Source organism: Verticillium alfalfae, genomic scaffold (genome assembly GCF_000150825.1).
Source record: "Verticillium alfalfae VaMs.102 supercont1.4 genomic scaffold, whole genome shotgun sequence".
In the NCBI taxonomy this organism is placed as follows: domain Eukaryota; kingdom Fungi; phylum Ascomycota; class Sordariomycetes; order Glomerellales; family Plectosphaerellaceae; genus Verticillium; species Verticillium alfalfae.
This window is the reverse complement of record NW_003315035.1, coordinates 400,419-428,056: the sequence shown is the minus strand read 5'-3', so window position 1 is coordinate 428,056 and position 27,638 is coordinate 400,419. Positions and strand designations below refer to the sequence as shown.

Genomic DNA, 27,638 nt, shown 5'->3' with positions numbered 1-27,638 from the left:
CCGATGTTCTGCCTGGCGACCGCCCTGTCCGCTAGCCCTCTTTTGGTCGTTCTGCCAGGGTCGTGCCTACTGTCCCAGTTCTTTCCACGGCTCAAGCTTCTGGCGTCAGCCCTCTGACTTTTTGCGCTGTCCAACCTTCCTCATCGCTGTCTTTGTCACGCCAGCCAGCCCATCGCCAGCCCATTCTCTCACGGCGAGGGAGTGCCAGCGCATACGACCTGCTCTACAGCTACCGTTTTTGTCGGCCTGTGTCCGCCGACGATTTGCCGTGTTTCAGCTCCCTTTCCGCTGCTTATTCCACTGACCAAGCTCGGTACTCGTATTCGGACGACCATCGACGACGCTCTCGACAATCGACGACCGCCAGCCCACGCTCGAAACGAATTGCTTCCAAGAACCATTGGTGTAGCTCTAGGTCGACACCCTCTCGCCTGTCTCTGCCGTTATGGCGACTCCGGACCCCCAAGAAAACGAGCAAGAGTTCGAAGGTGCTTCCTGGGAAGAAGAGGAGGAAGACGGGTATGAGGGTGCCAATGAGACTCAGCATAGTGACCAAAAAGATCAAGAACCCGACTCTGCACTTGCTCAACCTTCCCACGGTGAACCAGAAGAACCAGAAGAAGGCGACGATGACGAGGATGGCGAAGAGGACGATCAAGAGGACATAGAGGAACAGGATGAGATGGAGGAGCTGGAGGAACAGCAGCAAGACGATGACAACGATGGCGAAGGTGATGGCAGCGACGATGGCGCCGAGTACGACCCCGAGTCCGTTTCGATCACACCGATCCCTCAGATTACAGAACCTGCTTCCGCCCCTACTCCTGCCACTGCCCCCGCGCCGGCCGCGCCGGCCAAGCCAAGGGCTGCAAAGCCCAAAGTGTCTGGAGGATTCCTAGTGGGAGACTCGGACGATGAGGACGATGATGCGCCCCGTTCCAACTCTGCACTAGGTCAGGTGGCCTCCATTTCCCGCCCACAATCCGCCCTGAATGTGTCAACTCCCAACCAGGGCCAAGTGGGCGCCTCGTCCACGCCGGTCAACGGCGGGCCTTATGCTCCTCCTGCTTCAGTTGTTGCTGCTTCCGCGCCCGCGTTGGCCACAAGCGCTTCTCCTAGCGTAAGCGCACCTCAGATTACCACAATAACTGCTGGCAGGATCCAGGTGACGTGATCGGCCGACTTGAGGATCGGATCAAGGAAGACCCTCGAGGCGATATGGACGCATGGCTTGCGCTCTTTCGCAGAGCTCCGCCGCCTTAGCCAGGTCGATGCTCTGCGCCAGGCCTACGACCGCTTTGTCACAACATTCCCACAAGCTGTAAGTCCCTCCATCAGCGCGCGCATCTCTTCCGCCATGCTGACGATTCCAGGCCGACATATGGGTTGAGTGGATCAAGCTTGAACTCGACAGCATGAATACAACTGCCGCCGAGGCACTTTTCCAACGCAGCCTTCTCACCGTTTCAGATGTTCAGCTGTGGACCACCTATATCAACTACATCCGCCGCCGAAATGACCTTAGCAACGATCCCAACGGCCAGGCACGCCAGGTCATCAGCCAATCCTACGAATTCATCATCGATAACGTGGGCATGGACCGCGAATCCGGCTCACTGTGGAAGGACTGGATTCAGTTTATCAAGAGCGGGCCTGGCGTTGTCGGTGGCCCTGGCTGGCAGGACCAGCAGAAGATGGACCAGCTGCGCAAAGCTTACCATCGTGCTATTACTGTGCCCATGTCAGCCCTCACGGAGCTCTGGAAGGATTACGATCAGTTTGAATTGGGCCTGAACAAAGCTACGGGCCGGCAATTCATCCAGAAGAGGTCGCCTGGCTACATGACGGCCAAGTCTGCTTCCCTTCAAATGGATCGCAAGATTGGCAACCTCAACCGCACTTCCCTGCCCCGTCTTCCTCCAGCACCAGGTTTTGCTGGCGCTACCGAGTACACGGAACAAGTCAACATCTGGAAGCAGTGGATTCAGTGGGAAAAAGAAGACCCGCTCGTTCTTGCGGATGACGAACCCGAGGTACTGAAGCAGCGCATTCTCTACGTTTACAAGCAGGCCCTGATGGCATTGCGTTTCTGGCCCGAGATGTGGGTGGACGCTGCCGAGTGGTGTTTTGAGAACAACATCTTCAAAGACGGGGTCGATTTGGGCATCAAGTTCCTCACAGACGGCATTGCGGCAAACCCCGAGAGCGTTTTACTGGCTCTCAAACACGGCGACCGGATTGAAATGACACTTCCCGTTGCCGATACTGAGGAAAGCAAGGAGGAGCGAGCAAAAGCAATCCGCGAGCCCTATGACCAAGTCTTGGAGACGCTCTATCATATGATGCAAAAGTTGAAGGAACGCGAAAAGAACGAGCTTGCCAAGATCGAGAAGGCAGCGACGGAGCACGCTGGGCGTAACGACGGGGATGATAATGACGACCAGGATCAGACACTTGCCCTCGAGCAGCGAACCCAGGCTGTCAAACAGGGCTTCAGCCTTCAGACTGAACTGCTGAAGCGTACTATTTCCTTTATCTGGATCGCTCTTTGTCGCGCGATGCGTCGCACGCAGGGCAAGGGATCACAGACCAAGGGCCTTAGGCAGGTCTTCACCGAAGCCCGTGGCAAGGGTCAGTTGACAAGCGATGTCTATGTGGCTGTCGCCTTGATAGAGTCAGTGGTATACAAGGATCCTGCAGGTGGCAAGATCTTTGACCGTGGCGCCAAGCTGTTTCCCGAGGATGAAGGTTTTATGCTGGAGTACATCAAGTACTTGCACCTGAAGGACGACACAACGAGTGAGTGGTACGGTCAGCATTGCATCGTTCACAGCTAACATTTCGTAGACGCTCGCGTCGTGTTCGAAACGTGTGTCAACCGTTTAACGCAAAAGCCCGAGAAGAAGCACCGGGCCAAGATGCTCTACAAATACTTCCACAAGTATGAGGCGCAGTTCGGCGAGCTGTCGTCTGTCGCGGCACTGGAACGGCGTATGGCGGAGCTTTGGCCAGAAGATCCCAAACTTTCTCACTTTACAGAGCGGTACTCTGTCGACAGCTTCGACCCTATTGCTTACCGACTGATTATCTCACCTGCCGTCCAGCTGCGGCCCAATCTCATCATGCCCTCGATTGAGCAGGCCACCTCTGTCCGTGACGCTACTCCGTTGCCAGTAGCTCCGCCTGTACCAGTGCCAGTGCCGGCGCCCGCTCCTACTACCGTTCGACAGACAGCGAGCCCAGCGCCTCAGTACCTCGGTACGACAAATTCTCCGAAAAGACCTTATCCCGGCGATGACCAGGAGGAATACAACCGCCCGCGCAAGCTCGCTCGTGGACAGTCGCCTCTTAAGGGCGCAGCAGGTCGCCGTCTTGACCAGCAGCGTCAGAACCAGGGCGCACCACTTGCTCGAGACATCACATTTTTCCTTGGTATCCTACCCCCGACACACTCGTACAATGCCCAGCTCTTCAGCACCAGTGGCCTCGTGAACCTTCTGCGAGACACCCCCGTGCCCGATTACAGTACGTGGAAGGCGAACCAGGATCAAGGCATGCGGCAGAACGGGGCACAGTCTCGTGGAGGGCCTTCGGCTCATGGCCGTCAGCCTTCCGGCGGAGACTACTCATCTTACAACTCTTTTTCTGGGGCACGGGATTCGCCAAACCCCCGCCCACTTAGTCCCTACGAAGGCGCTGCAGGCCGCCGCATCGCCTCGCAATCAGCCTACAGGAACTCACCTTTGAGACCAGAGCCTGGTGCCACATTTGAAGGTAGTTCTGGGGCCTACCGCCAAGATACGCAGCAGCAGTTTACGCAACCACCTCCAGGCCAGTGGCCGCCGCCGAGTGCGCCACAGTTTGAAGGCGGTGCCCCTTCGAGCTGGCCGCCGCCACCGAATGGTTACTCTGGATATACAGCCCCCCCTTCGCAGCAGTACGGACAATATCAGTATTAGGGATCGGCGCCGGAGAAGACCTGACGGCGAGGTTTTGCTCGAATTCCTTTTATCAACATGCTGGCGGACCGGGGCACGCAGAAGCAAGTGTACAAATGACGGTTTCCAGCAGATGGATGAATGGATGGATGGGTGGTCTGCAATTTTGTAATCTAGTCTGCGCAATGGCGAGCCGCAGTTGCCACTTTGATGCACGGTGGCCAGAGTAGTATTCACCGGGGTAATCGTATCTCTGAAGGAAGGGAAAGGGGGGGGGATGGAGTGAGTGCCTCAGAAGGTACAGTCTTGGTGATTCCTCATGCTGTTTTCTCTTGGCATGCCTTCACCTGGTGAGTCGAACGGCAAGCACGTGACAGTCAAATGCGAAAATAGCATCTTATGTAATCCATCTCAGTCTATCCCAGTGAACTCCTCCGTATCCACCTCCAAGCTCACCTTGACAATCACCTGCCCTGCCTTCAGATTTCTAACGGCTGCGCATAGATTAGTGAACCTAGCTAAGATGCGAGTCCTTGTGCTTTGCAGCCCTTCCCCTTTCACATCAAGCCATGGCTAGCTCCAACAAAACCGTCAAATTTGTCGAATCCGACCCTTCAGGTCTCCCCTTGAAGCGAAAGCAGGTTCAGCAAGCGTGCGAGTCATGCCGAAAGCGCAAGGTGAGTCCTAGACTGTTGGCCTTTATGAGCCTCTTGCTGACATTGCATAGAAGCGCTGCATTCACACAGAGGGCGATGAAGACGCTGATGTCTCAAAGAGCCCCGGTTCTCGAACTCGGAACCACGATGGCACTCCCAACGGCCAAGGGGACCATGGTCTAACACCGTCCGCGCACTCGTCTAGACGTTTCGTCTGCGACACCAACCCAGAAGGCTTGTTCGCCGAGGCAACAGGCTCGGACGCTCTGGGAAGCAAGAGGGGCAGCCGCTTCCTCGGCGACACGAATCCCGAAGGCATGTTTGCAGAGGTGACGCACAGCGACGGTGCCACAAGCACAGCTCGCAATGACGAGGTCGGTGTTTGGGTATCTACAAGACACGATACATCAGTCGCGCCAGAATCTGCCAACGTGACGGCGCCACACCCTGCTATTCCCTACGACGAGATTCTCCTTCCCTACGTCCAAGAACACTGCTTGACCTGTGTCCCTCCAGAAAGGGAGTACCGCCAGTTGAAGAAAGTCTACACCCGCAAGATCCATCCCATCTACGCCCTCGTACCCGACTCCGCCATGTCCGACAATGATTCTCCAGCCAACATTGTGCTACGCCAGGTCATTTCCTTGGCAGCCGCTACTGATCCCTCTATGGCGAACTATTTGAGGTTAAGTAACAAGGGCAGTGAGAAACTGTCATTCGTAGAGTTCTCGCAGGCTCTCTCCGGTGCTATTCGCACAACTCTAGCGACGAGCTTGATCGTCGATAGGACGGTACACATTCGGGCTCTTTCCATGCTGTCGCTCTATTTCCAGCCGTCCTCTCTCCAGGAGAGCGAAGTCCCCGCCCAATTCAACGCCGAGGCAATCCATCATTCCCAGACCCTCGGCCTTCACCTGCTGCGCACCGGTGACCCGGCGCTCGAGACGCTCTTCTGCGCCGTATGGGCGGTCGATAAAATCAATGCGGCTGCTTATGGTCGGCCGCGACTGCTTCACGAGCGAGACTTTGCGGCCACTTTAGAGGAATGTTTCAGTCGACAGGAGCCATGTTTTCGGCTATACCTGTCTATGTCGCGATGGCTTGACAGAACAATTGATTTGTATCGACCTGCAGCGAGCGCTCATGCTCTCGGCGATCTCAAACCATTTGTCGAGCTGCCTGTATTAGAGCCGATGATCGTCGAAGCAAACGCGCTGGAGGTGCCGACCCATCTCCTCGGTAAGCTGAATTTCCTCATCTTACATTGTTCGGCGAGCTAACCACGTCTAGCCACACTGGAGGTCTTCTATCACGCCGTCATTATTCTATCATGTAGGCTGCCACGACCTGGTGCGGAATCGAATCAGTCATCCTACGCCTCAAGCATCCCTCCAGCAATGGCCAACGCCCGCCGCTCGCTGGCATCAGAACGCATCGCCCACGCCGTAAAGAAGGAGAAGCTAAGCCCCGTCCCGTTTATACCCTACGCCGTTTCTCTTTCTCTCAGCGTGGAGTACCGCAAGATGCGCCACTCGGCGTTGCCAATGTTCCGCGCCCGGTCGCGCGACGCTTTCAAGTCCAGCTGCGAACTTCTGAAGCGGTTCAAGAATATATTCTACTCGGCCAAAGTCACCTACGGCCTGGGCGAGCGCATGCTTAAGGAGATGGAGCGTGCCGCCACGACGCTCGTGCAGGAAGCACCGCCGGCGGCGAACGCTTCGGAGATCTCCAGTGAGCCGACACCCGAGGTCGCCTTCTCGGCTGATCCGCAGGACTTCGACATGTCGATGAACGGCATGCCGAATCTGGACTCGATTGATTTTAATATGGATGTGTTTGGCCATTTCGACCCCAGCTTCGATCTGACGATGGCGGACAACGCGTTGGAGGGCAACCTCGACATTGGACTTCCCCTAAATTGGGGCGAATGGGCACAATTCGGCAGCTAAGAACGAGCTCACGCCGGTTCAATACCTGAAGCAGACGCTCAGGCGATTCAAGCAGGAGGATCATGATCTACAAGAGGCACATTGGAGACAAGTGACTTGACGAAATAAATCAAATCTTACGGGGGGGAAGGGCCAAGGATGATCCAGGTGTATGAAACTATATGATGCTATACATTTCCACATTACCCAGGATCCTGTAAGCTTCTTGGCGCAAACATGAAATTCGGACCAGAGCTTTGGTGCACATGCTGCTCTACACGCGGGGCATGTTCTCACGCAAAGTTCCAACAGCTGGACTTGTACAGAGGGTGGTCGTACTCATACAGAACCTTGCTGTAGATGTTGGCAATGTAGGCGACAATGTCGAACTTGAAGGTGCTCGCGAACCAGGCGCCATTGGGACAGGTGACGCCCTCGGGACGGGCCAAGGCGATGCCGGACTTGCTCTTGTACTCAAAGTTGGCGTCGGCAGACCAGGCGTTGATGACCTGAGGCTTGAGGTCGACGCCGGCGGTGAGGTCGATCGCGCGCTTGAAGGCCTGCACGCCGATGGCGAGGTTGAGGTCGAGGTAGGGGTTCAGCTGCAGCGAGACCTCGGCGTTGAGATCGCTCGACATGGTCGTCACGGGCTCCCAGCCGCTGGTGCTCGACTTGTCGCTGTTGGCGAGGTTGAGGTGGATCTTGCCGGCGGGGATCTCGCTGTGGAGGCCGAGGCTGACGTCGACGGCGCCCTCGGCCGCGAACTCGACGCCGATGCCGAATGAGGCGATGGGGCCGACGTCCAGGATGCCGGGGATGCTGAAGGCCGAGATGGACGCGGTGAAGGGCTCAAAGTCAAAGACGTCGGTCGAGTAGGAGGCGCCAACGTGCGCGGAGAGGTTGAGGGCGATGAGGGACGAGTAATCGATGTCGAGGGACATGGAGCTCGCCTTGAGGTCGAGGAAGTCGAAACCGAAGCTGCCGGCGATCTGGACCTTGCTCTCGAAGCGCGCCTCGTCAATGTTGATCTTGAGGTCCGTCAGGTCGGCGAGCTTGCCGATGATGTCGGGCGTGATCAATGACTTGATGTCGCGCTTGGCATTCGCAGCAGGGTTGGTGTCGAAGCTGACGGTGGCCAGAGCACCCTCGTCGTTGAGAGATGTGCGCTTGCTGCTTGCCGTGGTGACGAGCTTGGCATTGTCAAAGACTAGGTCGGACAGGGCGAACCAACCGCGCTCGTCGGACGGGTTGCAGCCGTCATCTGGGGAGTAGGTAAGGACGGTAAGCTCCTTGGGCCAGGCTGCCGTGGCGGCTTGCAGGGAAGCGAGGTCGCTGAAGTTGATGGTCACGGAAGAATCTTGGCACTTTACCGAGGAAATGCCATCAACCTCCTCCAGTGCCACAGCGGGCTGCTTCAAAGCAATGTCGACAAGGGCCGTCATCTCGCTGCCAGCATATCCCAGGACGACTTCCTTGGCTGGCGTCACGGACTCTTGCCTCGTCTTGAGCCTGAGTCCACTCCCTAGTTTGCTGGAAAGGATGTTCGCATGACGAACCGGATTCAGGATGACGGGTGCCGGCTTTTCGACCAACTCCGGCACGGAAGGAACATCCGCGGCCGCGCGGACTGTGACGCCATAGCCGTGATTAGGCTTGATTCCGGGGCGCTTGACGGGCTTGAGGATAGCAGGCGGACCGGCGGGAACGGCGGCACCTGAAGAGGTGCCGACCAGGCCTGCCAAAGCGCCGATGGAAAGAAGGAAGGATGAACCGGCCTTCATATTGGTAACGGTGCTCCTGGGGTGTGTTAAAGGAAGGAGTGGCAAGCAGAGCTGCAATTATGAAACGAAAGACTGTGTTCTTGAGCGGAGGAAGAGTGATCAAGTAAACACGGAAGACTGCTGAAAGCTGCTTGCCGGAAGAAAGAAGCATCTTCTGAGCGACGACCTCCTTGGACTTTATAGATAGACATTGTGAAGTCTTGCCGAAGACCTCGAGTCGTGACATGTGGACCACGACAAGCAGAAACAGACAGGACAGGACGGCATAGTCCGCAGGCCTGCCTGCCGCCGATATTGAGAGTCATCCCTGGTCACCGAGGTGCCGCTGCGCCTGGCCCGCCAAGTCCCGATAGGGTCCGAACGCCAGCGGGCTTGGTTTGACGGACGACGTAGGAGTTCACCCTACCTGTACGTTCACAGGGCTGAGGGGTTGACAGAGGCAGTGAGCGTAACAAGATGGTGGGCCTCAGAATGCTTGAAAGGGTCTAAGACTGGGAACTGCATGTGTCCAAACGTGGAATCAGCCTCCCCTCCCTCATTGACACGAGGCGGGGTCAAGGCCCTCTGCGGATATCCCGAAGTGTTGGCGTTCAGGGTCCGCAGTGAAGCTCGGACATCCAACACCTGCTTTCTGGGCCCCGGGGTACGACTTGCTCTTGTGGGGTTGTGATGCATTGTGTTATGCATGTGCTAGAGAAAATAGCACGCTACTATAGGTGGGGGACTGAGTCGTAACCATGTCATCTTGACTCGGAGACAATACTGGGACTGGGAGGGCTAGGCACTGCCCGGTCATGCCGGCATTGTCAAGAGGAAGGCTTCGACAAGAAGCTTAATTTAGGCATGAGTGCTCATAGGCCTACTCTCGGCGGATTCAAGATGTTGTATCCGGCGTTGTGGGATGATCGCTCCACCACGATTTCAAACAGGCGGAGTTGAGTTGATCCCGTCGTATCGCGTATCGTCAAAGTGAAGTCCGCCTGCTGGTGTCACTCTGTCCCAAAGCTTAGTAGCATCATCAACGCCGATCCTTGAATGTCAAATGCTGCAGGCGACTTTGATTGAAGGGGCAGCCCTTAGCGCAACGCGTATTCCCATGCTGTAGCAGCCTTTGACCATAACATCCGGCCTGCCCAGGTTCTCTTGTGCAGATTGCCGTGCCCTTCGGCTCAACATTCATTAACAGGATTGGCCGGGTCGAAAAAAGCGAAACCGAGAATTTAGGTTGAATTAGTGAACTTAAGACTATGCGTACTTTACTGAGTTTGCTGCAAGGGATATCGTCTTCACGGAACCGACAGCTCACTCCACCCGGCTCGGAAGCATCCGTGTAGGATTAGGGGTTATCGACGTCCCATCAAAGGTGTGCCAAATGTGCCGAGCCTGACACTCCGCAACATCGATCACGTTCTCATACACGGGTCAAGACCAGAACATGTATAGTGCAAGCTTCAGCGTACTCAGTCATTTACTTGCAATTTGACCCGCGGAGAGTGAGATCTTGTTATGGTCAATGGGCTTGAGCTCGACCCTAACCGTGGTTTGATCAGCCAATGTTGGTGGATGCCATCCAAATCGGGCCAGGGGTCCAAGATCTACCCCATCTGATGTCAAAACGTGACCCCACACGCGCTTCGTCCGGACATGTCCTATGAGCAGGGGCTTGTAGGAGGCCTAGTCCGGTACGGAGGGCCCGGCGAGGCCAAAGCGTGTGCGGCCTGATGGCAGCACACTTGGCTTGGCGGCCATTCTTGGTTGGAGTAGAGACATCTCAAGCCTGGACAGTACACATCATGGTTGCTGACGTGGACCAGGAGGCCAGTCCATTTATTTGTTTCACTCTTGTGATAGTCCGTCGGGATCGTGAATGTAACCATCGAGAAATGGTAAAATAACATGCAGCAGAACAAGTCGTTGCTTCTGTGACTATGGTAGCAACCTCCTTTAAAGCGCTAGCATGGACCGAATGCGATTTGCTTTCTCACCCTGCCGAGTGCGAATGCCGCCCGCGGTTTCCAGCTCCACAGCTCACTGGGAAGCTTGGAGTACCACTAGCCTGAGCCTCTTCCGTCCAACCTCCCCTCACTCGCTTTCAGATTAGGCCCGGAGGACCATGATTTGAAATCCTGTAGTCGTCACAAACAAAATCCGAACAATATCGCGAGACCATTATGATGTTTCGACAGAAACTTCCCTTGCCGGGAACGGCGGAGGGAGCAAGGGAGCCCTTTTTTCTTCCTACGTTTCACCGACCAGATGCGTTCGAAACCTTACAACTGCTGGCATTTAAACTTGCTGCTGCATTCGGGGATACTACTACTTCAGAATCGCGACCACGGGTAGAGAACCAAACGCTCACACATGTGATTCCTCGCTACTTAGACTTCCGGGCTTTTCTTGTCGTCAGCTACCCCAGCAAAGCTAACATCGCATACGTAAGTCTTGAAACCCCGCGCAGGCACCCTGTTGTTGAACATTTCCTGAATCTCGGCATAGTTCCGCCCCTTGAGCTCAGGCATGTAGAGATACAGGAACACGCACATGGGCAACGACAGGCCGAAGAAGATGAAGCAGATCTTCCCGCCAAGGTTGGCTTGATCAGTATTCAGCAGGTAGGGCATGACCTGGAAGACGACGCAGGACGCGGCAGTCGAACACATGATGTTGATGCTGTAGGTCTTCTGACGCAGCTGAACGCTGGACGTTTCGCCGCCAACCGTGTAGGCTACAGCCCCAAGAGTGGCATGGTAAAGGAAGCCCCAGATGCACATGAACGCGACGGTTGCGCTAAGAGCAGCCTGGGAACCGATTGTGCTGATGCCGCCAATGACGAGAAGAAGTGCGGTCATGATGAAGACACCGCCGACGATCATCGGACGGCGACCAAGACGGTCGACAAGTGGCCAGGAACACATGTTTCCGAAGAGCTGAATGGCGTAGGCAGCCTGTCCGATGGCCAAGGGATCGTTTACACCAGCGAGCCGGAAGTAGTATGTGAGATAGCCGCTGATGAAGTTGACACCGATCGTCTGCTGGGAAAGATAAACCATGACGATGATGAGGGTTCGGCGCCCGTTGATGCCACGAAAGCACTCAATCCAGCTGCTTCCCTCTTGCTCTTTCTTAGCAGCCTTCTCCTTCTCCATTGCGATGGTAGCGACGGCCATGGCAGCGTCGACATCGAATGCAGGGCCGTTGAAGCGGCGGAAAGACTTAGCAGCCTCATCTGGGCGGCCGTGGATGATGAGCCAAGTGGGTGACTCTGGAATTATGGTGAGTGCAATCAGCAGCAGCACAGGCGGAACAATCTGTGTGATGAGCGGGATGCGCCACGCCATGTCATTGTTGTAGTGCTTGCTGCCAAGCACGGCGACAGAATTGAGCCACTGGCCGATAACGATCATGGTATTCTGCACGACTCTGTCAGACGGTCTTGCTCTCCCCTGGCGATGGAGGAAAATTGTTCATACCACGAGCGCCAAGCAGACACCGCGCATCTTGACGGGGGCCAGTTCGGCGACAAACACGGGTCCCAGCGAGTGGCCGAGACCGAAGCCGAGCGTCGCGACGACCTTGCCCCCAAAGAGCATCATGATGGACGTGCTGAAATATTGGAGGATAACTCCACCGGAGCAAACTACACACGCGATGATGATGGTCCGCTTGCGGCCGATGTAGTCGCTGATGATACCGGTAAAAAATGCAGAGACGAAGAGGCCGATGGTGCCGGCAGCATTGAGGATTTGTTGATTTTGGGCGGAGATGATGTAAATGCCATTGACCTCATGTCCAAAGTGCTCGGCAAACGGCACAACGGCGAGAAGCTTTCCAATCGTTGCGACTTCATATCCAAAATTGATTGGGAGCAGGTAGATGAGTAGGCCTAGGGACATTATTAGCGGTCGGTTTCTTTCACAGGATCCATGCATCGCCAGGATCAACAAAGACCACCCACAAAAGCTCAGAACACGCTTGTTCGCCCATAGATCTGCCCAGGTCAGCTTTTCATGAGCGTGGCCAGGCGGAAGAGCAGCGGTCGCTGCAAGGACGGCGTCATTGCGGCTGTCTGGATGGTCCCCGTTGTAGTGCTCAACGATATGTTCTGATCTGGAACCCATCATAGAAAGCGACGTGGCTCGTTCGCGTTGTACTGATCGAGATTGTTTGTGGTAGCATTCAACTTCGAATCTTGGAGGGTCATCGAGACGTCTTATAGTTCACGGCTTCGGCAGTCGCATCATTCAAGAAAGTTTCGTCTTCCCCCACGTAGTCGTCCACCACCTGTCCCCGCAAAATGTCCCCAGACTCTTGAGCTTAGCCCACCAAGTGTGGGGAATAGCGCTAAGCCGTGGTTATAAATGCCTACTCTGGTCAAGCCTACATCCTTGAGCACGGCTTCACTTGCACTGCACCCGATTTGCGTGAGCAAGAGGTTGGTGGCGTTGAGGACATCAGGGGTCTGGCGCCTGCGAAAGAAATGATTTGCGACAATGCTCTTCATGTCAGAAAAAAAACGCGGCAGCAGACAAACATCTCTTGGCTAGGTAGGCTTGACCTCCGGATCATCTCTTTCTCTACACTACTTGAGCAGACCTCAATGGTACGAGGTGCATCACGTCAAGGCTCTTTCCAAACTCAGAGGGCAGGCCACCTCAGTACGAAGCAAGATGATGAGATTAAGAATAGGCCCTCTAGTTGACGGAGGCAAGCTTAGTCTGTATGAAAATGGTTATCCTAAGCACCATGGGCAGTGGGCGTGGCTTCTCGGAGTGCTTCCGGGCTCCTTCCGGGTATGGCGGGTCCGAACCAATTAGCTATCTCCAATTTCGGAATCCCGATTGAACTGAGAGACTGGGTCATCCGAATCACCTCGTTTCATCGCATGCAGATCTCTTGAATACAAGCCACCGTCAACACCCGAGTGGATAGTCATGCCGGAAAGCCCGCTGAAGGTCTACAGGGATACGCATCAAATAGTATGATCATCGATTTAGGTACCCCAGGTATGAAATGGTGAGATGTCCAGGCGGAATAGAACCCAAGAAGAGTCTCCTAATGGCGGACTGTCACTTTAAACCTGGCTTTACCTAGCAAAACTTCCAGCATCCAAGTGGTCACGTAGCTTGGTCATTGTGGCTGTTCATCACACATAACACGGAAGCCCGCCACGAATGTTTCGATGCTGAGTCACTCAATCCCACAGCTCAGAAGATGGCAGCGAATTGTAAATTTATTCAACCGCCCTTTTCTGCGGTTGTCTGTTCCAGCTTCGATCGATTAGCTCAGAGCGTATAGAACCACCCTGCCATGCCTTCGTTCAGACGAGTCCCTGCCTTCACAGCCTTGTTGAGCCGCCAGAAGTAAAGATCCATGATGATGATCATGCAGATGCTGGTCATTGAAATGCCGAACGTGGTCCACACACCCGTCTGTCGTTCATGATTAGCTCGAGAAAGCTAGGCCAGAAAGCAGGAGTACTCACGGTATAGTGCGGGCTCTCTTTCGCCATGAAGGCCACACTTGAGATAATGCCTCCGACACCGCCACCAATGAGGCACGTTGCTGAAGCCACGGCTCGCTTAGAGTGGGATGTAATGTTGTTGGCCTGGAACGTCAGAACGCCGGGAACGCAGAACTGCAAGAAACCGATGCCTGCGACATGTCAGTGATTGCTAAAATAGAAAACAGATATCCCGCCGCGATGAAGCGGATCTGTCATGGGTAGGACCTACCGAGAAACGCGCCAAAGTAGCGAGCGGCGTTCGATTTGGCGTAGACGGTAATCAGCATGCCCACAGCAGTGATCGCCTGATGCACAGCGATGATCGGTCCGCGGATCTTGTACTTGTCGCCGAGCCAGCCTGACACGAAGGCCATGATGGCGGCAAGGAGATACGGCGGGGCGCTGAGAAGCATCGAGTTGGTGCGACTGAAACCCATGCCGTTTCGGAGGATGATGGGTAGGAAGTACGAGTAAGCGTAGCCTGGCAGGGTCGAAGACATGAGGTTGAAGGCCCAAAAGTACAACTTCCAGTCTTTGAGATGTTTCAAGATCTTGCGGGCATTGACACCGTCATCCTCGGCATCGCCTCGGTCGTTGTTGATGCGCTCAATGACGAATGCCTGCTCGGCTGGCTTGAGGAACTTGCCAGCCTTTGTTGGGAAATCGATAATGATGAACCAGCCGAATCCGCAGACAACGATAGTGATTGCACCTTCAATAATGAAGATCCCTGGTGGCGTGAGCAACTGTCTCCATGATGTTCTTGAGGATGATGAAATACTTACAGCTCCAACCAGCGAGCCCGCCTTTTCCGTCGAGCAAAGCAAGAACATAGGCAAAGATGGCTGAAAAGGCACTGAGGACAACGGACATGATCCAAAATCCCGATAGTCGTTTTCCAACCTCAAAACGGGTATACCAGCACGTAATGAGATATGTGCAACCTGAAATTGTCAGCACCATTCCCTGGTAATTTACTTCGGAAAATTTAACTTACCCGGTAGGAATCCCGCTTCTAGTACACCCAGAAGCGCTCTACAGAGCGCCATGGTTCCCCAGTGTTTCGTGAACCCCATACCGAGTAGGACAGAGCCGAAGCCAACACCAAGAAAGGCAAGCCAATTTGCTGGACCAGCACGAGGCAGAATGAGGTTCTGCGGAGTTAGTTCAGTGTCTTTTCGTTATGCTCTTCAACACTTACACTAGGGATTTCAAACAGACTAGACACAGGTCAGCAGAGCGTCGCTCGACAAGGCGACAGAGGGCTTCCATACATATAGGCTACGAAGAACACCATGACTATAACAGTGTATCGATTGCCAATGTGAAGTCCCAGGTCTTCTTGGAGGCCAGCAACGAGAGCTAGGCCCAGATTTGTGCGATCGATCAGCGAGATTGAATACATGAGACCGAGAATTGGGAGGAGTCGAACGTCGATGCGTCGGCTACAATGTCGCCCGTCAGCTACAATTCGTACAGCTTGTATGGGTCATGAACAATACGTACATGACTTTCTTTTGTTCTTCTGGACTGAGGCCATGCGTGCTGACAGCGGCAATATTGTTTTTCTCAGCATCCTCCACATGCGCAGAACCTTCGAATTTTCCTTCGACGCGGTAGTTGCCCGACTCCTCGTCGGAATGGCGCGTGCGAAGGCCATCTGGAGCTTGTTGCGCCGCCATGGCAGTAGTGTTTCGGTTGCGGTTGTGTTGGATGAGGAAAATGCGAGTGCTGCTTCTCTGTTGTCAAGCACCAGCGCATTTGTGTGATCTGCAGTCCCGAGAATGCGGTTGGGATGGCCATCTCTTTTGTAGGTCGACCGCCAAGACAGTCTTCACCATTAGTTAAACATCATAGATACGAAAACAGTCCATGAGATCGTCAAATCATCTCATGTTGCGGGGTAACTCTGGGGAAACCATGGGGTACGTTGCGGGGGATTATCATTGAATGCTGGTGTCAGAGCCGCCATCGGCTGGAGCCAACTGTCTAGACGTGCCTGGAGCAGTCATTGCGTTCTGCCACGGAGTCAGCGCGCCAGAGTCATACCAAGGGATGGGAATGCTCGTCGTGGCGGCCAATGATGTCCGTTCGAATGTGTTATGGTGCGGCGGGGTAAGGCCAAGAAACACCCAGAGCCGGCGTCAACCTCGGGTCTCTTTATTCGCAACGTGCGGGGAGCCTCCACATATGATGGTCTAGAGTTTCGTACGTGAGATTGTTTCTGAATATCATGCTGGCTTTGAAGCTCAAAGTTGCTAATTGCTGCGGAGCGTTTATCGATGAACGACCTGCGGTAAGCGGCCATCTCATTCGGCGTAATGGCGCCTGCGTAGAAGTGTTCATGGGAGCCGATGATCTTGGCAAACACTCACAATTGAGTCGTACCTAACAATAAGAGTAATTTCAAAACATGAGCATCCGTGTACACATCCTTTCTGAACCTGTGGTCTGCTTGCATGTGCACGGGTGACCAAGGCCCATGCGATCAAGGTATCTCGAGACGATGGATTCATATTACATGCCGGCCAGGCATCACGTATTCTCGGATCATGGCCAGAGACTCGCCCCCCTCTGTACATTTTGCTCTCGGACGAATTGCCCGTCACCCTGAGCACTCTCGACTTCATCCCCGTCCTGATAGTCGATCGCCATGAGGCGCCGAGAACTCTGCCCTTCGTTCGACCGCCCGCCCCTCCAATACGACGGCACACTTGCTGGAACAGATTGAAAGACGGGAATGTCCGCATACATCTCCGGAAAGTGCACAAAAAAGTCCGGCGCCATCGCCCAGGCCTGGATATCACGTATACGTTCGGAAAAGTCGGGCGAGATGCTATATAGCCCTGTCCGCAAGTTCCGCCTGTAACAGTCCCGCAGCTCAAACGGCCACAGCAGCCGAAAGTTGTCCGCGAATACCTTCCAGAAAAAGTCGGAGCAGTACTGGTGCTGCGAGAATACGAAGCGCTCTCTAACGCCGGGCCTGGGATCAAACTTAGCATACAATCGTGCTTTCCTTTTTTGTGCCTTTGCTTTTCATTTCTTGCGAGGAGAGGAACAGATTGCATTACCACACAAAAAAGTCAATGGCCGACGAGTGCGGCAATGACTGCGACGGTCTTTTCGGGTTAGCTCCACGTGCAACAGAAGAAGGGAAGAGCATTCGCAAGGCCAGCTTCAGGAAATACCGTACCTGCTCAGATACCACGGCGGCAGTTTCGCATACTGATCCGCCGTGGGCTCCGCTTGGTATCTCAGGAGCGTATGCATCAGCAACAGTATCGCCAACCGCTCCACCTTGCCGCAGCTGCTGAACTGAAGCTCGTCTGTCCGGCGCAGCTTTCTCCAAAGCGGCGGCACATTTCGGGCGCTTTCGACCGCGTCCCAACCTTCCAAGATGACCTGAACTGGAACGTCCTCGCCGAGGCCGTCTTCGTGCCGCAAGGTCTGGACGGGCAGAAGCCCTGGACTGCTGAGGGCCTCATTGGCCGTGCGCCAGATGCTGTGGTTGGAAGACGGAGACCGACCTGGTAGCACGCCAGGCGAAGTGCAGTCGCATGGCTTGTCTGGTTCTGGCACAATGACGAATTCAGGAACCCGGGGTGCCTCAAGTTCGGCGAGCTCACCATGTCGAAGCGATTCAGCTTCTGGGGATGGTATGTGATCCAGAAAGTCAGCAGTAGGGAGGCCAAAGACGTCACCGGACGGAAGGGGCGTCAGGTCCATGATGGCGCTTGGTGAGAGCATCTCTATCGGCAGAGCTTGCGTCTGCAGGAGAGCCGACTCGTCTATTCCGGGCCACTGCTCCCCATGCGTGTTGCTTTGGGGCGGCTGTGGTTGTTCGGCGCCCTCCGCCGCGACTCTCTCAGCTTCCCGGTGGGCGTGAACGCTCGTCTCGATCGAGGAGACCAATCTAGACAGATCATCCCTTTGGCGTCTCGTTTCGACGAGCTGGTCCATGAGACTTGCGATGGTACCGCTCGATTCCTGCTGTGCCATGGCCTGAACGGTGGCCTCCAGATGTGCAATGCGAGTCCGGGTTCGCTCTCTCGCCGCGCGCTGGGACCGGCGGTCGAGCTCGCGCTTCTTGGCACGACGGGCAGCAGCATCGTTCCCCTCGGGGCTAGGAGCCATTTCTGGTTCTCATACAACGCCAGATGCAAATCTTTGTCGGTGTAGTTGCGGATATGCCATTTTCTTGCTCGAACAAAAGGCAGCAGGGGGGGTGAAGTGCCTTGAGATTCGTCTACCCAGTCGATGAATATGGGGAATCCAGCTGGTCCACACCACTACCACAACGCGCTAGGTGACCCTGGTGAACGGGCGGATGCGGGGTAAGAGCTCGCGAGGATGCATCATTGGCGCCTGGAAAAGAGGTAGTACAGCTTAGCGAACATAGCCAAGGCGCGTTCGTTTTTTCTGTGTTTGCCATGGGCGATGCCTGGTACATGGTCTCTGTTGTTCACATGTCCCGGCCACTGGCTATGCGCTGATGCGGTGGTTCCCTGACTGGAATCGCGCGCGGTGCGAAGCTTCGATATGCCGCTGCAAATTTCCTGCTTTGACAGCCATCACCCGAGTATCGCAGCACGTGCATTCAACAGGTAAACAAATCATTTTCCGCTCTCTATCTTCTATTCGTCTCAAGAGTGCCTCCAGAGGCGCCGCCGTTCTTTCATCCACCATTGCGCGACGATTTCAGCCTCTTTCACCCAATCAGCAGCGCTTTCTCCGTGCTTCTTTCGCACGCCACTGGCCAGGCTCCTCAGCGACCAGGCCGAAAGCACATCCTGCTCAGTTGGGTCTGTCTGTAGGTCGGACATTTTGTACTCAAAAGTCTCCACGAGGGGCAGCAGGAGTCGCCAAGTGGTGTCTGCCGAGGTGATGGAGAGCATGCCAGCTCCCGAATTGACGATGGAGAAGTTCCACGCGCGGCGGCCGTTGTCCGCCGCCTTGTACGGTCGAATGAGAGACTGGCCCTCATAATCGTGCACGAGGTCAGATGCGACGCTGCTATCATGTTTGTTGAGAGATCCAGTATTAATAAGAAGGTCCAAGATCGTAGGGAGGATGGACAGGGAAGTCGCGTTCGCCTCGTACTCTATCCTGGGTAGGTGGGGATGAGAGAAGACGATGGGGATGCGGAAGTTGCTGATGTGGCCGTTCTCAAAGGTACCCTGCTTCTTGCAGTCCTCCTTGAAGGCCTGGCCGTGGTCGCCTGCAAACACGACGAGAGTTTCATTGGCGATTCCCGTCTCCTCAAAAAGCTGCATTAAATTGCCCATCCAAGCATCGTGGTAGTTGATGGTCTGGAGGAACTTGTTCAGATCCCGGTGTTTGATGCCCTTGCTTTCGAAATAATCGGTCGTATTCCACGCTTTCGGAGTGACCCAGGGATGGTGGGTCGAGCTGGTAAAGTGCATCATGAACATGCGCTCGTTATTCGCCGCTGTCTCGTTGATATAGTCCTTCAGGTAGGGGACGAGGACGGGTTCGGCAAAGCCAAAGTAGTTGACCTTTTCGTAAAGTGGCTCGAGAGGCTTGTACCGCGACTTGTCTGCCTTGAGTTGTTTCTCGGCCACAATATGTTGGAACCCAATCTTCTTGTCAAACTTGTCCTGCCTGTCAAAAGTCTCCGTCATTGCCTCGAACAGTGCGGGACGCCACTCTTGCTGGCGGAAATCGCTTGCAGGGTCGGGATTGCCACTGCCGTCTTTGTCTCGGTTGAAGAGATCAAGGATTTGGGGGAGACACGGTTGATAGGCGTCGGTGTCGGCCTCGTCAAACTTTTCCACCGCCATGGGCCACGTGCCACACAGATTGGCTGAGTAGCTCTTCGTGGACATGGTGCTGCTTGTTAGCGCTCCAAGCACGTTGATACCTCCGTAACCGGGCTGAGACGGCCCTGCCCAGGACACTGGTGGTGTTTCAAACCCTTCGAAGTCTGCCGTGTATCCTGTAATCTTGGCGATGTTGGGAGTCATCTGGGCCAGTCGAAGTTTGATCTCATCCCTCCTCTCCTCCTCGTTAGCTTCCACAATCATGTCGTGGAAGCTGGTGTTCGGTCGAATGGGAAAGACCTCAGAGCGCAAACTCTCCATGAGAATAAAGACCACATGTTTGATCTTGACTTCGTCCTTGTCGAGGCTGTCTTTCAACGGCTTAAGTATGTCGTCGTTAAGGTTCGTGATGCGTAGGGGATCGTCTACAGGGTTGTAGAACGACTGCTGGATATCTGGAGGCGGGCATCCGGGAGGCGGAGGCGGGGGAGGATGATGCCCGGGTGGCCCAGGTGGCCCAGGGGGCCTTTCTCCACGGGGGCCTCCATGAGGGGGCGGCGGAGGAGGCGGAGGGTGCCCGGGTGGGCCATGGCCGGGCGGGCCATGATCGTGAGTGTGAGGATGTGGTGGGCCGTGATCCCTCCACCTTGCGCGGTCCCATCGAAGGAAACCGCGTGGCATCGACTCGATGACCCAGTCAACGACTCGGTGCTGGTAAGCATCGGCCATGGGGCTCTTATCACCTGGTGCCCAGCCCTTGAAGTTCCCCTTGGGCATCTTCCACCGAGACTTCTCCGTCAACTCGGGTAAGGGCCAGTCGTTCAGGCCATGATGTCCGGCCCCCATGCAGCTGTGCCGAGGGGGGCCGCCGAAAGAAAACATATCGAGCATGGCGACGGGGAGCGTGACAGACATGTGGTCGAAGGGCTTGTGCGGTCGTAAGATCATGGCGAAGGCGAAAAAGCCTAGTGCTGCAGCCTTGAGCCTCCAAGAAGGCACACGTGAAGGTCGGGATGGCGATTGGGGAGAACTGGATCTCGAGCGGGATCGGGAAGACTTGGTTTCCCGTAGTTCGGGAGGGTTGCCCCAATCGTCGCTGTCGTCGCTGTCGATGTCGGCGGGCGCATTGGGTTGCTGTCCGTTGTTGTCCTCGCCGTCGCCATTGTGCAACATACTGCGGCTAGATTCGGCGTCTTTTTCGACATCCTGGACCTGGCGTGATTTCAGAAACTGCTTGCAGGCTGGGTTTTGGAGATTAGCAAAGACGGATTGATCAGCCGCAATATTTCTTGAGAGCATACCGTAAACCACACAGTAGCCAGCTTCAATCAGGAAGTCCCCGGCGGCTTTGTAAAGGATTTGGTGGGTGAACCACGCAACGGAGAGAATGAACAGGGCGGATGCCGTGACAGGCAGCAGACCGCTGAGCAAGACATCTCTGGCTTCCTTCTCGAATGCGAAGGTGGCGGCCGAGTGCCATTCGAGCTCGCTGCCTGTCTCATAGAAGAAACCTAGGGTGGATGATGCGGCTCCAACCACCACCACGCTAAGCAAATGTCAGACTTGGCCGGCATGGCTGGGATGGGGATAGGGGCAAAAGCAAAGGCAAGGGTGCGGGCGGCTTGTCGCTCGAAGGATGGGAGATAGGGGGGGACGGGACGGGGGGGTATGCGAGTGTGCGCGCGCACCCCCGACAAGCGGGGCGGAGAGCTGAGGGAGGAACCTACGTCAGCAAAGATCCGACAACACACGCGATCAACGACAGACGGCCCTTTTCCCGACGAAGAGCCAATCTGGCGACGCATATGACGAGAAAGTCGGGCAGAAAAAAGGTCGGCAGGTAGAAGAGGGTCGAAGCCACGGGGATGGTAGGCGCGTGGATGAGAAGCAGAATCAGCTTGGTGAAGAAGAGAGACGTGCAGAGGGCGGCGAAGAGCAAGGAAACGACCGGTAGGTGCATGGTGACAGGACCTGAAAGTCATCCATGGATTCGGAGCAGGAAATGCGATTGCCAGAGCGAGGAAGCTGCCAGCCAGGAAACTGCCAGTCAAGAACCAGACACGCGAGTGGGTAGGCAGGCAGGCAGGCAGGCAGACCGAACGAAGGTGGCAAAGGAAGGAAAAGGAGAACTTTAGGTCGAGTCGTGCCTGGCTCGCGGTGGGAACGCAGGAGCAGGAGAGAAGAGGTAGGTGGAAGGAGCAAACAAGAGAAGGGGGAAGAAAGCAGATCTATCTAGATGCACAGATGCACACTGGCCGGCCGGACCTGACAGAAGCACACCAGGCCAGACCAGATCTAGGCTGTGGACTGAGGTGAGCTGATGGGATGGATGGGATTGGCAGCGGCGCGCCAGTGGACAGCGGGAAGGCAGTGCCGGTGTTCATTCACAGCAGAGGGAGCCGCACCAGCCAGCAGCAGCAAGTAGCAGAAGGTGCTCGCGTGCCTTTGTCTTACCGCAGGGTAGCCAGCCCTTCCTTTCTTGCCTTTCGTGTGACCCTGCACGGCGTTCTTTCTTCCATCAAAGGTCGGCCCTGTCCCCCTTCGTAAACCTTCCTCCATTCCTGGGTCCCCAGTACCATGTACTGGCTGTCCACCCCTCCAAAAGTGAGAGAGACACACACGGACACACACCCTGCCCCCTGTTCTCCATTGATCGTGTGCTAATGATGATCTCATGGCCTTGTGTGGACAGACGCGAGCGCACAGATCAGCTTGGGCGCTAGTCGACCGGGTACCTAGTGTTACAGGAGCGGACGTCGGTGGATGGGCTTGATGGGATCGCTGAAATGGATGGGCATAGTGCCTGCCGTCTGCGGAGAGCCCGTGTTATTGTACAGTACCTAGGTACATGTAGGTGAGGCGTGTCAGTCCCGGTCCGCCAGCGCCACCAAGGCAGCAGCAAGTCGACCAGCTGGGACCTTCTCAACGTGGAGTGGCAGCGCCACCCTGATCGAGCTGCCAGCGTCGAGCTAATCCATGCCAGGCTGGTCTCGCCCCCCTGCAGCGTCCTGTCAGGGGCTTCGGCAGGGCGCAATACGACACACACACATTAGTCGGGACCCTGGACCAAGTGGACCACACGAAAATGTCGTAATACGAACATTTGCACCTGAGCCTGAGCCTGAACCTGAGCGGAAGAGGATCCAATACCCGTTTGCAGTGAACAAGCAACCAGCGGATTTCATCTCTTGAGCGCCCCCCTTTCCTTTTCTCCCACTGACCGATCTCTCGAGACGGGAGGATGCTGACAAGCCAGGCCACGCTCCTGCCAGATCCCCCCGTCTACGGCTGTGAGCTTTGTCGTCACGTTAGGATCGTTTAGCATTTCGTCTGGCCCCGATCGCGTGCATCGCCAAGGAGGTATGGGACCCAGAACTTCCCAAACCCGGGTCCAGCTCACTTCCAACCAAACCAACCCGACCCAATAATCCCAGCACCCGAGTCGAGTAGATCGGTGGTACATGACACTGTGGTGCGGTGGTACGGTGGCTCAGTGGTACGGTTGTAATGAGGTCAAGTAGGTACTGTGTGCGTGGTGCTGGCGGCACCGCGTCGGAAGGCCCGGGGGGAGGTATACGCGCAATGCATGCATGCATTCATTCGTGCCCCAGAACGAGCGAATGTCGTTTCAAGGCACGCGACCACTCCTGAAGTGGAATGCCAGTCCTTCATCTTGGACCCTGAGCCGACAAACATTCAATGAAAGCTGAACCGAAAGCTAAACTAAGTGCCGGACGACCGAAATGACCGGTGCTCCTGAATTTTGACAATCCGCCAAATGGCCAACCTCGATCAACACGACATCCTGTCAACTATCAAACATCTGCTGTTGCCGCCCCCCCGGGGGATCTTCATCTCGTATTAGGGTTTTCTCAACATGACGCGGCTAGCTGCGCTGCTACCACCACCAAGACCATCCAGGCAACACAAGCCAAAGCAGTAAGGATCTGGGAGCTGCACCTCCTGAGGTTGCATGTCTCTGTACGGTAGGACTGGGCGATCAACCAACTCGATCAGTCATGAGCTCCGACTGGGTGGCAGGCTGACTTGCGGGGACGCCTGAGCTTGTTTTGTGTTCATTTACTCAGCCTCGGAGTATCAGACTGCTCCACTGGTGGAGGCGGACTCCGTTCACAGTGTTGACACGCCTCGTTTCGGCGTTCCTAGGTACGAGTAGGGGGCGGTAACTGGCTGGCTGGCACTTCCTCTGTCCTGTCTTCTTTGAGCGAAATGAACTTGGTGAATCATCAGAGTGCGACCCCAACGTGGATCGCGATTGGGTCACGTCCAGCATCTTGCGCGCACGATGCCTGCGACCGCGACATCGTCCACACTGGCAAGAAATCATGACCACCCGAATCATATCAGCAACGTACCATGTACCAAAATATCTCCTATTCAGGCAGTCCGCGAACTAGCTCCACCTCAGCATGTGATCTCCCCGTCAGGACCTTCATCTCCGTTCCAGAAGCCACGAGGCCCCCACCGCTCTTGTTGTCACGACTCAGTTGCATCTGACTGACAGAAGCCCAGGTCTCGTAAACTCATGCAGGGAGGTATTTGTCTGCTCGAGAAGCTTGCCATTCAAGAACGCGACGCGTTCATGCAGCCTTGCATCATGCTGTCCCTTGACAGTTGCGACTCAAGATGACGATGTCAATCTATACCATTGATTTTCGCCAGCGTAATCTCGTTGTCATTGACTGCACCATTCTCAACCAACTGTACGGTGAGCTAACTAAGTATTTACCCCCTGGCTCAATTGCGGGCCATGACAAACTTGATGATTTGGCTTTTTTTTTTGGAGAAAAAGGGGGGGAGGGGTCGAGCAACGACCATCCATGCCCAATGTCGTCCTACATGTATATCCCGTCCTCCCTGCCAATCCCTCGTGAATATGGGAGTCTGGCAACCCTAACAATCCTTTCATCGTGTACCCTCGCTGCACCTCCTCAGGTCAGGGAGAAGTTTATACCGAAGCCGGTGGTGCGGGTGCGGCCCCCGCCATGCGTCGACCTCAAAGCTTGTGTACCAAGCTCTCGAAATAGCATGAGGCCAGCCGTCCCTTTCGGCAGTCGGCATACAAACAATCGGTGTCTAGGGCCGCGCTACATTCCGCGCCATGGCTCAACCCGCCGGCAAGCTAGGACTTTGGCACGAAATGGGAAATGGGTTCCTCGCTGCCCTAGCAAACACGAGGTCTAGATTCAGGGTCCAGACGATGTTGTAGTTGGCAAGGCCTTGCTTTAGACTTCCAGGCAACAGTGTTTTGGCATTCATGCCTCGGCCGACCTGTTTCGATCGCCTTCCTGCGCCGTTTCTGCGCCTGTCTCCCTTTGTCGTATTATTGGCTGCCTCGGCCTGGCTCTGTTGGGGTTGCAGAAGCCAAAGCATCAGTACCCTCAGTAAGAGAGTCTGTAAGCTTATGGGAACCAGTCCATGCACACAGAGTGCCCTATGGATATCTGGACAGCGGCCAGATTAGGCAGGCTGCTTGGGAGGGTCGGCTTGATGCCTGCTATCATCAAATGCAACAAGCTGGCCAAGCTGACATATCTGGCCAAGCTCTCGGCTGCAAATCCACGAAACAACGATAGGCGGCAACAGGTCTGAGCAGACAGGTATTAAACTTGGTGCGAAACACTGCCGCAGATGCAGTTGAAGTAGCCGGCGACAGAGGTAGCCACGTAACTCCGCCATGTCCACGGGTTTACAACATCTGACCTGTGCTACGAACGAGGCACTGGTCGATTCCACACATCAATGACTTGCTGTGCAGCACCAAGATTCTATGCGTTAGACGACACCGTCACTGTAATACAGCCATGTGAATGAATCGCCATCAGTGAATGGGACGCTCTGCGCGCTTCAATGCCCGCCCAGTTATCCATTCACGTACTGAAATGGTGACAGCATCCACAGTGTGGGATCGGTATCGGAACGTCACACAGTACATGGTTGATCGCACCTGCCTCAGTGACCGACCTCCTGCCCAAGACCCGGCATATTCAACATTCAGAGAACTCGCTGAAGAAACAGCGCGCTTTCCCTTTCCGCAAGTTCCCTCCTTCGGACATCGCTGCTGAACGAAGTGTGTAGTCACACGCAGCAACTCTCTGCCTATCGCAACACCTTCTCGGCATCAACCTTGGTCTAGCAAGGCGACATACAAAGCACTACTAAAGGTCCAAAAGTCACCATGGGCGGAGGTGAACTCAAGTCCCTCGGTGATGCTGAGGCTAGCCACGAACCCTCGCGGAGCGACTACTCACATCGGGGCCTGCCATTTCGGACCAGGGGTCGATCGCCGCCTCGGCACACAAGCCAGCCCAGGTACCGCGACCGTGATACCCAACACCAGGAGGCCAGCCAATGGCGGGGTTCGAACCAGACCTCATTCCCCCTGCTCAGCGATATGGGTTCTCTCTTCCGTGTCGACCTCGAGCAGCGCGACCCCGACCGCTCTGCGCGTGCTTTCCGCATCGTCCCGACGACTCACGATGGCGGTCGACGCCATAACACCGTCGGCCAGACATTGAACGGTGCAACCAAAGTGGCCATCATCCATACTCGCGAGGCCCTCATGGCTTGGGCTGAGAGGATGGCTGCCGCTCTCGAAGAGAGAGGTCCTGGAGGGGAGCTGTCGGTCATCAGCGCCCTCGGCGACCTCTCGAAGCGATCCGGGAACCGCCCTGTCATCGAGCACTGGGATGGCAGTGGTCTCTTCTGCCGACCGGCTTCGGCAGGCATCGCGCGGTCCGGCACGAAAGCTCCTTTCCACACCAATGCCTCTCACCCCAGAAGGTCTCGCTCTCGTGCCCCTTCCGGCGAGTTCCCTGTCTCTCATGGTGCCATGCGAATGGGCCAGGACGCATCCCAGGAAGCATTCGTCACGAGACTGTTGCCGGATCAAAGCCTCGGACCAGAACCAAGCTGGCAGCTGTGCCAGAACTGCGGAGGTCTCGGCCACCATCCCGCTTACTGCACCGTACCGGGCCCCAGCGGCTTCACGCACGTCTGCCCGCTCTGCAACTCTACTCGCCACCTCGTCGATGAGTGTGCGCAATGGCACGACAAGACCATCTGGCAGCGCCTGGACATTCTCGTCCGCCACCGCGCCGGCAAGCCCCCCCTGGCCACAGTCGCATGGAGCTGGCCCAACATGATCAACGACACGAGGGATAAGATGGCTTTCAACCCCCCGAACAGCTGGGTCGAAATCACCGAGTATCCGCTGGACTTTCTGACTGTGCAGCGGATCATCAGCATGCCTGGCTGCCCTCAGTCGGTGTGGAGGTCGCACGAGCGATTCTCGGCGTACCTTGCGCAAATTGGTGCCCGGAGCTTCTACACTCCTAGGTTCTTCGACACGTACCGGGTTCCTGCCCGCGAGCAGGTGTACAACGCCGTGCGAATGTGAAGAGTGCGGATGTCAAAGCGCGCGGGACATGCCCAAGGGGGAGGAGCCGCGCCTGAGGATACGCAGCACACTGGTATGCTGCGGCCAAGGGCGTTTTGATACTTTGGGAGGCATTCGTGAGGTTTGCGCCAACGTTGCTGCATCTTTCGTGTTCTGGTGTTTGGGGGTACGGCATGAGCGGAAGATGGCCCCTGTTCCATTTAGCCTGATGAGAAAAGGAACGCTGGGGCATGCAGGCTGTCATGTCAACAGCCACAGCTCATGGATAGCTACTTGATTGTTTGGTGCGGAATTCGGATTCGTGGTTCTTGAGTATACCATCTCCATGCGTGCTCGATGTGATGTGAAGCGAAGTTGGTGGAATGATGGAATTGAGTGGCAGGCGGGAGCCGCTGACTAAAGTGATTGGCAGGTGTGTGGCTCGTTGGTGACTTCGGCCTTCCTCATCTATGCGACCATAAGGTTCGAAAGACTCACTCGTCATCATCAAGTCGCGACATCACGTCTCCAGGACGCTGCTTCATGATCCTCGCAATACATTACAACTCTATGTCGTTACGCTACAAGCATGTGAGGCCATGACGGCTCTCACGGAACCCATTCTTGCCAACTCCTAACTCCCAAGATGCTGA

The 27,638-nt window shown here is 55.6% G+C and overlaps 9 protein-coding genes across 9 annotated transcripts in view; 3 read left to right on the top strand and 6 right to left on the bottom strand.

Annotated features, from left to right (window-relative positions):
• Positions 1 to 445: 445 nt before the first annotated feature.
• On the top strand, positions 446 to 3,959 carry VDBG_03540 (mRNA 3'-end-processing protein RNA14; the record flags this gene model as incomplete). Its single annotated transcript, XM_003005541.1, has 6 exons — positions 446 to 1,120; positions 1,250 to 1,321; positions 1,374 to 2,799; positions 3,040 to 3,173; positions 3,231 to 3,525; positions 3,754 to 3,959. The coding sequence occupies 6 exons, from the start codon at positions 446 to 448 to the stop codon at positions 3,957 to 3,959; spliced, it is 2,808 nt and encodes a 935-aa protein (XP_003005587.1).
• Positions 3,960 to 4,507: 548 nt separating this feature from the next.
• Positions 4,508 to 6,543, top strand: VDBG_03539 (conserved hypothetical protein; the record flags this gene model as incomplete). Its single annotated transcript, XM_003005540.1, has 3 exons — positions 4,508 to 4,615; positions 4,666 to 5,833; positions 5,885 to 6,543. 3 exons carry the CDS (start codon positions 4,508 to 4,510, stop codon positions 6,541 to 6,543), a joined length of 1,935 nt encoding a protein of 644 aa, XP_003005586.1.
• Positions 6,544 to 6,815: 272 nt separating this feature from the next.
• VDBG_03538 (conserved hypothetical protein) lies at positions 6,816 to 8,303 on the bottom strand (the record flags this gene model as incomplete). Its single annotated transcript, XM_003005539.1, has 1 exon — positions 6,816 to 8,303. One exon carries the CDS (start codon positions 8,301 to 8,303, stop codon positions 6,816 to 6,818), a length of 1,488 nt encoding a protein of 495 aa, XP_003005585.1.
• A 2,378-nt stretch (positions 8,304 to 10,681) lies between these two features.
• VDBG_03537 (maltose permease) lies at positions 10,682 to 12,196 on the bottom strand (the record flags this gene model as incomplete). Its single annotated transcript, XM_003005538.1, has 2 exons — positions 10,682 to 11,713; positions 11,774 to 12,196. 2 exons carry the CDS (start codon positions 12,194 to 12,196, stop codon positions 10,682 to 10,684), a joined length of 1,455 nt encoding a protein of 484 aa, XP_003005584.1.
• A 1,389-nt stretch (positions 12,197 to 13,585) lies between these two features.
• On the bottom strand, positions 13,586 to 15,488 carry VDBG_03536 (conserved hypothetical protein; the record flags this gene model as incomplete). The annotated part of the gene is made up of 7 exons (XM_003005537.1): positions 13,586 to 13,732; positions 13,786 to 13,955; positions 14,036 to 14,536; positions 14,804 to 14,960; positions 15,008 to 15,026; positions 15,081 to 15,251; positions 15,313 to 15,488. 7 exons carry the CDS (start codon positions 15,486 to 15,488, stop codon positions 13,586 to 13,588), a joined length of 1,341 nt encoding a protein of 446 aa, XP_003005583.1.
• Positions 15,489 to 16,356: 868 nt separating this feature from the next.
• Positions 16,357 to 17,940, bottom strand: VDBG_03535 (conserved hypothetical protein; the record flags this gene model as incomplete). The annotated part of the gene is made up of 3 exons (XM_003005536.1): positions 16,357 to 16,789; positions 16,878 to 16,925; positions 17,000 to 17,940. The coding sequence occupies 3 exons, from the start codon at positions 17,938 to 17,940 to the stop codon at positions 16,357 to 16,359; spliced, it is 1,422 nt and encodes a 473-aa protein (XP_003005582.1).
• Positions 17,941 to 18,405: 465 nt separating this feature from the next.
• Positions 18,406 to 21,546, bottom strand: VDBG_03534 (sulfatase domain-containing protein; the record flags this gene model as incomplete). Its single annotated transcript, XM_003005535.1, has 3 exons — positions 18,406 to 21,132; positions 21,275 to 21,296; positions 21,354 to 21,546. The coding sequence occupies 3 exons, from the start codon at positions 21,544 to 21,546 to the stop codon at positions 18,450 to 18,452; spliced, it is 2,898 nt and encodes a 965-aa protein (XP_003005581.1).
• A 4,239-nt stretch (positions 21,547 to 25,785) lies between these two features.
• Positions 25,786 to 27,006, top strand: VDBG_03533 (predicted protein; the record flags this gene model as incomplete). Its single annotated transcript, XM_003005534.1, has 1 exon — positions 25,786 to 27,006. One exon carries the CDS (start codon positions 25,786 to 25,788, stop codon positions 27,004 to 27,006), a length of 1,221 nt encoding a protein of 406 aa, XP_003005580.1.
• Positions 27,007 to 27,479: 473 nt separating this feature from the next.
• Positions 27,480 to 27,638, bottom strand: part of VDBG_03532 (PaxU) — a gene marked incomplete at both ends in the record, with an annotated part of 853 nt that continues 694 nt past the window's right edge. The window contains one exon of the mRNA XM_003005533.1: positions 27,480 to 27,534. Within this exon, the coding sequence (XP_003005579.1) occupies positions 27,480 to 27,534 (55 nt within the window). The remainder of the gene's footprint in view (positions 27,535 to 27,638) is intronic.